At 42.0% G+C, this 12485-nt stretch overlaps 1 protein-coding gene across 5 annotated transcripts in view; it reads right to left on the reverse strand.

Moving 5' to 3' along the window:
* Positions 1-1803: 1803 nt before the first annotated feature.
* Positions 1804-12485, reverse strand: part of rgs3a (regulator of G protein signaling 3a) — a 110409-nt gene continuing 99727 nt past the window's right edge. For 4 of the 5 annotated variants that reach the window (XM_078270850.1, XM_078270846.1, XM_078270847.1 and 1 more), the window contains 4 exons: positions 4775-4876; positions 3751-3812; positions 2522-2688; positions 1804-2377 (listed from right to left, as the gene is read on the reverse strand). In XM_078270850.1, coding sequence (XP_078126976.1) covers positions 2177-2377; positions 2522-2688; positions 3751-3812; positions 4775-4876 — 532 coding nt within the window. In that variant the 3' untranslated portion in view covers positions 1804-2176. Of the gene's footprint in view, positions 2378-2521; positions 2689-3750; positions 3813-4774; positions 4877-9561; positions 9580-12485 lie in introns of those variants that run through there. The other variant, XM_078270849.1, reaches the window with a different exon arrangement.

The following is a 12485-nucleotide window of genomic DNA, read 5'->3' on the forward strand; positions in this document are numbered from 1 at the left end:
TATTTAGTGAACAGTATCATTTGTCTCATCTCTCTGCAAGAAAGCAAATACGTGCATTTGGCAAAATGTCAAACTATTCCTTTAACCAACTTCATACAACTGTCTGTTACCTTTAATCAGTGCATGGCAGCTTATGGACCGCTTGAATGCCCATCAGTCTTGGCATGTTTCTGGGCAAATTACACACACATTACACATTACAAGAAAAATCCAGAGACAACACATCTTACTTCATCAGTTGGTTGGTTTATTTATCATTAGCAATGACACCAAATGTACTCTACTGTTTTCACTTGCTATCATAGGAGATGCATTTTAAATTGTAAACAGTGAAAATGATAAAATGCATTTCAGAACTCCTTACAAGCAGTGTATGACCAGGGAAAGAGCAGATTGTACCTGCTCTTGCTCACCTACTTTTTTAAACAATGCATGTCATCTTATACTTTTGAGTCTCTCATATTTACATAGATACAGCTGGGTCCCACATTCACCAGCAGAGACCTATGGGTTGTTTTGTTTTTGTTTGTTTTTAATGTGTTATCACATAGTTTTCTTAAAGAATTATATTTACAACCATAATGCCCCCCAGCTGCCTGCTGCTGGGGGTTAACACAGTTAGAATCATTTGCTTAAAGTTCATTAAACTACTTATGGTTCTTGAAAGTTTACGTTGTAAATCAACCTTATAGCTCTACGCTTTTTTTCTCTTAACAAATAAAGTTAATACAGAGCTTAAGCCGTTCGTCTTCACCATAAAAATTCAAAATTATCCAAATAAACAAACCAAACATAATAATAAAATAAAAAAAACAATATTGCACTTAAAGTTCAGGACAGCATTGGACCTGTTTGGTGGTTAAGAGGAAAGTGAGAGCTTTAAGCGGAGTGCTTTAGAGGAGGTGAGGGTGTCTGTAGAAGCATCCAGCAAGTTAATCTAAATAAATAGGCAAACTTTTGTACAACATGAAGCAATATCTTATGAAACGAGCAACCTCTTGTGCATTGCTCAGTAGAACTAGGGAGTGCAGGTTGGAACCCTAAAACATATAAAAACTGTGTGTGTGTGTGTGTGTGTGTGTGTGTGTGTGTGTGTGTGTGTGTGTGTGTGTGTGTAGAAAAACAGAATAAACCAAGCTGGAACCTGTCATGGCAATGTCCTGAGAATGCTTCCTCGATTAGTCCAGTGAGCTACTATGTTAAAGGAAATGTCGTTTGGCTGCACAGAACTTTTTTTTCCTTTTTCTTCTTCAGTTTTCATTCCTTGTTGTAAACAGTCTTTGGAGACAGAAGGCAAGTCGTCTTTTTCTTCCATTACTGGCTTTGAATGTGACTTTGAATGTCTTTTAATGTGAGAGTGACACATTTCTTCATCTCTTCACAGCTCCAGTCCATCCGTTATTTATACGTTTGTGTTCTTTGCCCATCGCTGTCTCCGTCGTTGTCCCTGTTGAGCGCTTTCCGCAGTCTTGGGATGAACTGAATAAGGTGAAAGCTGTTTATAGAAGCTTTGAGAGAGTGTAGGTGTTTTACAGAGATGCACGTGAAACAGAGCGATAACGCTAGCTTTCATTCAGACATTTAGTTTTTTTTTTTTTCCTCCGTCATACAGTTTGGAGCCTGATAACATGAAGGACTTTGTGTCGTACCGACAGCTTTGAAGTGGCTTCACAGAGAATGTGGCGGAGGAAAGGAGGGAATTTAAAGTGGGAGTTTTAAAGGGAAATTAAGGAAAAAAGTGACAAAACAGTGCCGGACTGTCTTCATGTCTGCAGGGTTTTCTGAGCAACCCCTCCTTTTCTCCAGTACAACTGGACAAAAACACAACCAAAAGACTGACACCACAAAAAAGAGAGACAGTGATCAGACAAGCGTCCAGCTCCTGCTCCAGCCCTCGTATGTTGGCTTCTGTATTTTTAGGAACACCCATCCATCCATTCATCAGTCTATTCATTCATCCATCCACCTGGTAACTGTGTAAACTACATTCCTTTGCAGTGCCATAGCTTTGCCACGTCCTCGCACACCACAACAACAACAAAAATCATAGTGGACAGGATGACATACACAAAGAAAATGTAAAAAAGGCAAACATCCCACCCACCCACTATTTTTTTCAAGTCTGACCCCGTTTTTTCTCTCTCATCATCTTCTCCTTTGATCTTTTTCTGGTCTCTTATGACGAAGATGACGTCGGAGTGGAGCTGGCCTTTTTTTGGTTGATTAAGTCCACGTAGAGTTCTGAGCGCAGGAAGCGGGGGTATGAGTCCTTCTCCATCAGCCCGTATATCCGCCTCTGCGCTAGTTCAAAGCAGGAGCGTGTCACATTCTGCAGGTTGTCCTTAGTGTGATCTCTGGTGTACGAATCCAGATTTACCTGCAGAGAAAAAGAACAAAACAAGTAAGTTAAACTGTTATTTTGAAGAAATAGCAGGAGGAAAAATGCATTTTTACTTTTTTGCGGGAGGCTGTTTTGATGCCATTTTTCCCCAGTATGTGTTGTGTGCACACTCTCACTCACTTCTTTACAAGACTGGATCGCGATGTATTCTGCAAAGATTTTCTTGGCTTTTGAAGCCATCTTGGACTGCGACTTGATCTTCTTGTATTCCTCACATGCTAGCCAGAATTCCAGATTCTCCTCACTGAACTCTGTGCGCAGGAAAGCTCTGAACGCTGCCAGACCATCTGAGGGAAAGCAGAGAGGAGGAGAATAAACAAGAGAAGAGTTGACTAGAGTGCCATGGCAACCTCACAGCTGATGTGCTCCTTGGATTTTCAGCGCCTAAAATAGCTCTTTGGCAGCCTTTTGAGTCATGTGGTTGGAATAAAGTAACAAATTAAAAAAAAACTAACAACACCGCAGCACATATTCAAATCCTCAACATCCTTTGAGTAACATCACCCACCCTTCAGCATGGCATCTATTCATTCCCCTTTACACATGCTGTGAATGAACAAAGAGAAAAGAATGTTTGAGAGTATGGGAAAAGGGACTCATTCTGACACATTGTGGTTTTTAAGATTCAGTCCAGTTAATGATTAGAGGAAGAAGGCATCCAGAAGAAAGAATAGCAGGAAGCCGTGTCCACCCACTTCTCCCTTCTGCACCTTTCCGTTCCCATGAATCACCCACACTGATATGCAGAGCCAATGCAAGCATTCATCTCTTACCTCATTCTGGTAAGCAGGAGTGAGGTAAGTCAAGAGATGGAAGAGAGGAAATAAGAAGGGGGAGAATAAAGAGGCCAACAGAGCCGAATGAGGAACAGATGTAGCTCTGGCTTTGTATCAGCTTTTAAAAAAGACTGGGATTGAACTTCGAAAGCTGAACTGTGTAAAACAAAAATAGCAACAAACTTGCAGGTTGGCTGTTTTAGTTTCCCCTCCTTCTCTCTACGTAACGCATGGACACTGTCCGTTGGGATTAGGGAAACTTGATGCAAACTGCCCGTTCATTGTCGCATGGTGTGTGTGTGTGTGTGTGTGTGTGTGTGTGTGTGTGTGTGTGTGTGTGTGTGTGTGTAATCCATATATCAGTACATGCATATTTCCTGTGCTTACCACCCTCCCCCACCACCTCATGCCAGCACTGTATGTCTATATTCACCCACTGTCTAAAACAATATTGCACTAAATCATATCACACAAATGATCAGAACAAAAAGACGGATGATTCCAATGTTTGTAAAGAAGATGAGAGACAAAAGAGAAAAAACAATGAAGAGAAAGAAATTAAAAATAACTTACATTTGTGTGTCAGCAGCTTGTCAAGTGAGTCCCCCCATTTCAGTGCTTCCTCTGGGGTGGGCCTGCAGATAAAAGCAGAGCGATTCTTTAACAAGCCCATCTCAGTCAGGTTTCTCATTGTGTGACCCATCCGCAGGACTTTGTCTATGCTTGATAGATGAGTGGAAACAAAGTATGTATTCCTCTCTGTTGCTTCCTTCCACTCTAGTCTGTGTCTACTGGTCTTCCCCTCTCATTGAGATCTGCTTTGTGAAAGCTTACAACACTGAGAGCCATGCGTCTATCTGCTTCACCCTGGTGGGGGTAGGCTTTTATATTCCCACTGAATGCAACTTGGAAGGCGGGAGGGGAGGGGCTCCGGCCGGCCAATGGGGATGTGTTGTTGGGTTTAGAGACCTCCTCCCCCCACCAGTGTCTGTCTGCCCCCTGCTGCCTTTCATTCTTCCTGTACCCTGCTGTAAAGCATGCCTCTTTACAGTGCTCATCTAACACTCTCTGGAATCAACATCTGAGGCCTTATTTGACAAGTAAGAAAAAAGTTGCTATGTAATTTCAGGACATTTTCTGTGCCTTTTCATAATGGATTTGTTTTAGCCGACATTCTGACATCTGACAAATCAACTAAAATTGCATTTGCTCTCACAATTTGCCATTTTTTTCTCTTACTGTTATGCATGTGTTAAAGCAGCTGCTTGGCAAAGTGCACTGCCAGGTTTATACTGTTATAATATAAGACATTACAACAATCTATAATGTTATATTTTATTTGGTAAACATATTTTCTATATAACTACAAAAAAACCACAGCCAGACAATTCACTATCCCTCCTTCAGACGTGCCATTGTCACACAAACATTCTCTCATTCATTTCAATATTGCCACACATTAAAAGCACACTCCCATCACTGCTACTGCCCACATGTCTGTCTGCCAAGGTCAGGTCATCACCAGTTGCAGTGAAACCCGGAACACAGTCTCACACACACACCCACATGCACATGCTTTCAGGAAGGGGCTACTTACTTGACTGACTTCATAGATTTGTCTAACTTGCTGGCTGGGTTGCTTCCTGGGGATTCATTCCTCCTCCGCAGGAAAGCCAGCCGATTCTTCATGTCTTTGGCCCTGGGTGAAAGGAAGATAGAAGAGAGATAGAAGGAGAGAGTTGGCAAGAGACGGAAGAGTGAAGAAAGATTTATGAATACAGAATAAGGCGAAGGAGGGGGAAAGTTGAGACAGGACAAGGGAAATGGAATGAGGATGAAAGAATGATAGAGTAGATAGAGGAGGTGGACAAAAAGAGACATGGGAAGAAAGTGTGTTGAGTCCAAGTCCAAAGTCCACAATTAAAACAATCCAAGGCATGGGAATCACCAATTAAGTTCTTCAGCACTGTAAATCCACATGAAATCAAACCCAGAAAAGAAGAAAAATAAATGTCATGTTGTGTACATTTTAGTCTTCAGCCAGGTATGTTAGTATGGTGGGACCGAACTTCTCCAAAAGGCAGATGTCAGCTCCCTTTCCTCGCTTCGTGTCAGTGTCTCGCCTGTCAATCTATTATCTCTAACAGTCTTTCCTGTAGATGTGTCCCTGGCAGGTTCCTCGGCAGGGACTGAGCGAATGTGGCAGAGAAGGAGGAGAGACTCAATCCTCACTCCTCTGTTTCATCACGCCATTCTCAATGTGCCTACAGGGGTTGCTGAGAGGGAGCTGACCCAGGGCCGAGGCAACAGGGCACAGTGACCTCCTCTGCTTCCCTCCAGCAGCAGCACCCAAAATCCTCCTGACTCCCCACTTTACCTGTTTCACCTTCCTCCAACCATCTCACACACACCCACACACACAAATACACACACAGACCCCCCACAGCACATGCGCCACCTTAAATCTCACACAAGGTGATACACCAACCCTCAGTCCCCATGGGCTTCGTCAGAATCCTGCGCATTTCCCATAATCCCATGGTACGTGTCCTGGCTTTTCCCGACCTGGAGCACGTGCTGCCACATTGGGATGTGACCTCACTCAACACCCATTTCCTGAGTCCCTGCTTTTGATTTCCACTGTGGATTGGCTGGCCTGCTAATAATGCAGCGCGGCAGTGTGCGCTCGCTGGCCCTAATCACTGCAAGCTGTGCCACAGCCAACCCACAGCGCCCAGGAGAGCATGTACACCCCAAATTAAGTAACAAGGCTTCCAGTTATAAACACTTATCATTCAAACATGAACACACAGAGGGGTGGAAAAACCCACAACTACAGATTAGCACAAACACTGTACATGAATTTACTCCTATTACTACTACTATGGGGATAAAAGAACAGCCACACAAACATTTCAAAGAACCCCCCAGCACCTGTGTCAACTCATGCCCACTTCACTAGTGCTTTCATGCCAGTCACAGGTGTTGGAAAACTCCCAGTCTCCACCAGTGTGCGCATGTGTGTGTGAAGGGAAGTGGGAGAGAGATAATTTATGCATGCGTAAATGCAAAGTGGTCACACAGTGCGACTGCCGAAATTGAACAGAGCACACAGTCAGCTGTCTGATGAGAGTTTTTCCAACTGCCGCAGGACAGGAAAGGTAGAAACATGCCCATACACATAATGCAACATGACTGCATGAGCTGTTGGAAGCAGCAGCTGAATAGCTCCTTTAAAATCAGGATGAGTGTGACTTTGTGGGTGTATTGGTGTTTGGGTATGGGGGGTTCAGCTGGTGCAGATTACTTTAGTCGATCAAGAGAACCACAAAAGGCCTTTTTGGGAGCGTTTGTGAGGATCAGGAGAGTGGAACTGCCAAACGAGTGAAAAAAATGTACTACCAATACATGAAAGAAGTAAAAGAGAGAGATCGAAAGACACTTTCATTTGATCCTAAGGAATACCTAAATGTCCACGCAGCCTCACTGGTGGAGAGATGACTCATCCATTGATTGATATAACGTAAGTGTTCTGTATGAAACAGGCTTAAACCAGATGGTGAACTGGTGAACACAATCCAGGCCTCTCTTTTACTGGAAACAACAGGGTGCTCTAACACAATATCCCTGTGAATAGCTAGCACTTGCCAGCCTGAAGGACATTATTACCCAAATAAAAACTGTCTTGCTGTTAAATAAACTCATAACATCAGAGCAGGATTCATTAAATTGTTCTATTTTTAGGTTGCACTCAAGGCAATTAGGTCTTGAGCTGTGTGCATGTGTTAGCTAATAGACAGCCTCTGTCTTGCTAGTGCAAGTGAGGAAGAGAAGTATTTTATTAGGGCTGGAAGATATTTTGTTGGCCTGACAAAAGACGCTTTATTATTTATGTCTGGTTTTATACAAGCTGAGCCCACGTGGGTATGATGTGACAATGATGTCATAGCAACAGTCACTTTAAGGAATTGTATGTTTCTTTCCTGCCACCATGTGGGTGTCAATGGATATTGCAAACACAAACAGTGACATTTTCCAACCTCTGGCAACACAGATTGCTAATAGGTGGTGTCAACACTGAAACAACTTGAGCTTACATCATCCCATGATTTATCTTTCCATTTATTTTCAGCAACTAAAATACAGCACCGACACCATTCCTAAAAAAAACATGTGATACATATTGTATTTTATGTAGCTGCCTTATTTAAACCACTACACACTGGCAACACTGACTGCAGAAACACTTTTCTTTTCTCTAATTCTGCATGTTAGGTTAGGTAGTGTGTCATACTGCAGGAGGTGTGGGAAACAACTGATACAGTCATAAATGACACTGCCTGTGTGGTTATTAGGTCAATGGGAGTCAACAGCATCTCTAACCTGAATAATACTCCTCCCTCAATGTAGGCAGACACATTCTCCATCCTTTGAACAGTGTCAATCAGTGGGCTACAGTCACGTCTGTGAACGCCGGATGCAGAGATTTAGCAATATCAGCTGCCTAACTACAAACATCTCTTAACTCAGACTTAAAACAGAAGGAATGGAAATGCTCTTCATACTAACAGGACCAACCAATACCACGATTACAGATTTGTATGCATTTGTTCAATATCAGAGATGGAAAGTAGTCTTGTACTTGTGTCTATTTGAAGAGCAACTTCACTTAAGAATGATACTGAACCCAGTGCTCTTTGCACCTCTGCTCTTTATTTGCCAATGGTGCTACTGACAGTCTCTCACTTTGAGTACCTGTGTATTTAAAGTTGATACTTTACAGTATCTGCTAATAGCTCCCCAGCACTAACACCATTAGCAATGCACTGTATCACACTCTATTTGATTTATTACATACAGCGACCCCTCCACTTAAATTAATCTGCTAAAAGACTGACAAATGCTCTTTAAAGGATTATCAAATTAGTATGATTTTTATCTGACACGCTTCTGTCAAAAAATGTATGCTCCACTGCCCCACGAACACACTAAATACAGCATGTCCATGTTTGCAGCACAGGCACAATGTGTACACACCCCTGAGTGTCTTCTTGTGTCTGTGCATGAGAGAGCGCTGTATGTATTCGAGTGAAGAAGGGAGAGGTCTTCAGCTCCGCAATTCTCTGCAGGTTTCCATATTCTTTATTCCCTCTTTGCTTGGCTCACATTAGATGCACTAATAGCCCCCCGCTAGCTATTCTTGGTGTTCTGAAAAGTAGGCCGCACTCCCAGGGAAAGGCTCTGGGAGCACATGGGCGTGAGCTGCAGACAGACACACTGCAGATCACAATGTACCATACAAGCACAAAGCTAAAACCACTGCCCCACTTCATCCCACTTTTGTTGTTTGCTACATGAGGCTTTGTTTCCCCACAATGATAAGAGTTCGCCCTTTGTAAAGCCTGACCTGTGACATTTGGGGTGCAGTGATGAGTACAGAGGAGGAATTGAAATACAGATGGTGAGGACAGCAGCCCAAGGTTCAATCATGTTTTCATTCCCTCTGGCACTTTTTATTTACAGAAGGCTGTGTGCCTTTGAATACAGGACAAGTCACACAAATAACTGCGCAAGCGTGTGAGCCTGTTTGTGTGTCTGTGCGAGTATAATGGGTCAAGGGTTGGGTCAATGTGTCTGTAACACTTTAAATAACTTTGATAGTATTTGGGCTCTGTATAAAAAATATATGGGAACAAACTGGGAGTGTTTGCCCTGTACTTTCTCTCACAGACAAAACATAACACAATAGTAACATAATAACAAAAGAGAAAGGCTAATCTATAAAGTGCCTCATAACAAAGAGAAATGTCACTCTGCCATATTCCTAGAAGAACAATGAAAAAGATAGTTGTCCTAAATTTCGGCCATAAATATAACATTATCTCATTCACAGTCTCCCTCAATCAAGACCAGAAAAAGAGCTCTATTTCTGAGCAAACTCACCTTCCTAGCCACAAAGACCACATGAGCAATCCTATTCCTGAAATCCAGGCTGCATATAATAAGAAAAAGGGCCAGCCTCAAGTTAGAAGTTAAGGCTGCTTCCTCCAAAATAGTTTGAGCGCTTCAGCCTCACGGGGGTTTCTGCTCCCTCACTGCGACTGTCAAATGAGATCCATGTAGAGGTCAGAGAGCTTCCTACCAGCTTGAGAGCATTGATTCCTGTGGGACGCAAAATAGCTCCCACCCACACTTTCCTCATCCTCCCTTCTGATGTTTCTAATTCTTGATACTCAAAGTGCAGATGAACCCATACACACACACACACACACACACACACACACACACACACACACACACACACACACACACACACACACACACACACACACACACACACACACACACACACACACACACACACACACACTGCCTTGCTCTTACCTTTCCAGGTAGTTCACTGAGAAATCAACCATAGTGTGAAAGATGATTGCCTGTATGCAGGTTCACTTGTTGTGAGTGGAAATTAGACTGCATGTAAGCGTGTCAGGAGTGCCGGTGCTCAAGGCCCAGGGGTTTGTTTGACAATCACATTCCTCTAACCTCTGAGGGGATGTGGTGGAGCTTTATATAGTCTAGGGGGTCTGGGGAAGGCGGACCCTGGGCTCATCCAATCGCCACGCAGTGTTTAGAGAGGACAGATTCCTTCCACTGGGGCCCGGGACGTTTTTTGTTTTGTTTTATGGGTTAGCAAGTGGAGATGACATATGTCTTTTTTGCAAAAGAAGTGACTTGACTATTGTAATGATCTGTTCATCTGTCCCAGATGACAAGCAGTGGTAGAGCTCTGTGTTAAATCTGCTACTAGGCTATAAGAAAGACTTGACATACATATTATCATATCATATTATCTCTTCTGTAGTTTCTGTACTGGATGCTTGTTGGCATGAAACTTCATTTAACTGATAATCTGAATCCAATATCCTCAATCAGAAACTCAAAATGGATGAAGTTGAACTTTTTAATGTGGCTCCTGTTCTTTTAAATACAATGTCTGTGGACTTTAGTCATGTTTTAAACATTATATCATAAGCTTAACTGAAAGAGCTAATACTTGATTCATGGTTGTGTTGTGTGTTGTCTCTATAAATGAATAAATGTAAACATGCCGATTGCCTGGCAGTAGTCTCCAATGAAGTAATTAGTCCAGGAGAAATAATGTTATAAGTTACCTGGATGTAACTTCAGTTCTATAAGTAAGTGCGTCGCTCTATATAGCAAAGTTAATAAAATAATGTAAAAACAGTTATTGTGGAGAATATAATTAAAGGGGAACGCCACTGATTTTCACATCAACATCTGTTTATAGGTCTTGGGGAGTACTACTGCATGAATACTGAAAAAAGTAGTATAAAGAGTTTTACATCTCCGGAGAGAGCTTCGCCGAGTCTGATCAAATTGATGTCACTTGATTAGATTACAAGTATGGAGTTGGAAAGAAGTGAGGTGACCAGACCTCTTTAGCACACTCCATATCACTGTTTGAGGCTACCGGCTCGAGGCTAGTTATTAGCCACTACTAACATAACCCACCCGAAACTACGACAGAACTGTCTGTGGTCGAGTTGCATTGTGGGTAATGTAAGCGCCAGGTTTTGACAAGCAAGAAGAGTGCTTGGAATAAAAAAGACAATATCAACTATACATTAGAATGGCGCCTCAGATGGCAGGACCACTATCAATTCAGCTTAAGTCAAAGGCAAGTGCACTTCTGTTTTGGTCTTGAAGAGATTCAACACTCATCCAAGAGGCTTCATTAGTTTTACAGACTGGTATGGAGACATATAAACCTCCATGGGATGTCCACACCTTCAGGTCCAGTTGTTTTTTCTTGGTCTTTTTTTTTATATGTATTTTTATTAGGCAATGAAATATTCCAGTTTCAGAAAGTCCAGTTAACTTTAATTTAGTACTTCTATATGTCTATATATAACCTGGATGACCAGGACTCTTGATGGACATTAGTTTTAAGTGGTTCACATAATGTCAACACTGATTGTACAACAAGGTCAGTTCACATCGTGTCTAACTACTTAACTAACATTACATTTGGCCAACTTTCATAGCATACAAAAGGGGACTTGCATCCTTGGCAACAAAACCAGGTGATATAAATTATTTGCCTTGGAACTGCCACTAAGGATTGCACAGCATCAGTATTATGCTGTGAAAAACAACACTCTCCATCTATCAATACTGATAAGAATATGCCCTCGGTATATTTATATATGTATGTATGAATATATAAAGTACACAAACACACAGATGGTCATTTGTGTTGTGCTTGTATTAAACACTTCAGTGTTTTGCTTTGTTCTTCTCTGCCCTCTCCATCTGCCTGTATGACTCAAAGTTAGATACCAGTTTTAATCACTGAGGTATTGGTAATCCCAATAAATTTGGATTAATTTGTCAACAAGCTCAGGTTTTTGCATGTTACTCTGGTGCACCAGTTGATGTGCTGTAGGTTTATGGCTTTATTGCTACTTGATGGATGGGAAAAAGGAGAATAGCGTTGCAGGGATTGATTGTTTGGGGAAGCAGAACACCTGGACTGAGTAAAGACAAAAGGCGATAATGAAGGGGGCCGGGGGGGTTAGGAAGTGAGAAAATATAAAAAGGTAGAATTACACTGGGAAAGAAGTAGAGCAGGAGAGCAAGAGGTAGAGAGAGGAGAGGTAAATGATGCATGAGGGCTAGGTACTTTGTATGTTTGGAGAGAGGACGTTTAAAAGAGGACAGCTCTTACATCTAAGTACCATTTCACCTCTAAAATTGAAAAATGCAATAAAAAAAAAAAATCTATGGATATTCCTGTTGTGTTTTGATATCTGTTTCATTCAATCTTCCTATCACTAATGATGTTTAAGGTGATTGAGGGAAGAAGACGAAGAAGACGAAGACGAAGAAGAAGAAGAAGAAGAAGAAGAAGAAGAAGAATGTTTACAGCGATACTACCACTAATTGCCAGACTGAGACCACCCTATAAAAGTGTGAGATGAAAACATTCCAAGGTGCACACACAGCACACAATGTACAGAACAGGAGGGACATTGAGAGGAGAGGAAATCAAATCCAGTGCTACTAATACTGGATCCCCTGCTCCAAAACTCACAGGTCAAAGGCCAAAGTACCTTCTTTAAGCTATAAATTGCTCCCTCTCAGCTTTGACTATGTAAGATATTATTGGCCACCGATGTCCATCTACTTGCTCCGTTGGCTCTCTCTATATGTTATATATCAGTTTCCAACATCTGGAGGAAATAATTTCCTTCATGCTTTGTTATGTAGAAAGCCTGAGATTTCGA

The sequence above is a fragment of the Sander vitreus genome, chromosome 16 (assembly GCF_031162955.1).
Source record: "Sander vitreus isolate 19-12246 chromosome 16, sanVit1, whole genome shotgun sequence".
Taxonomy (NCBI): domain Eukaryota; kingdom Metazoa; phylum Chordata; class Actinopteri; order Perciformes; family Percidae; genus Sander; species Sander vitreus.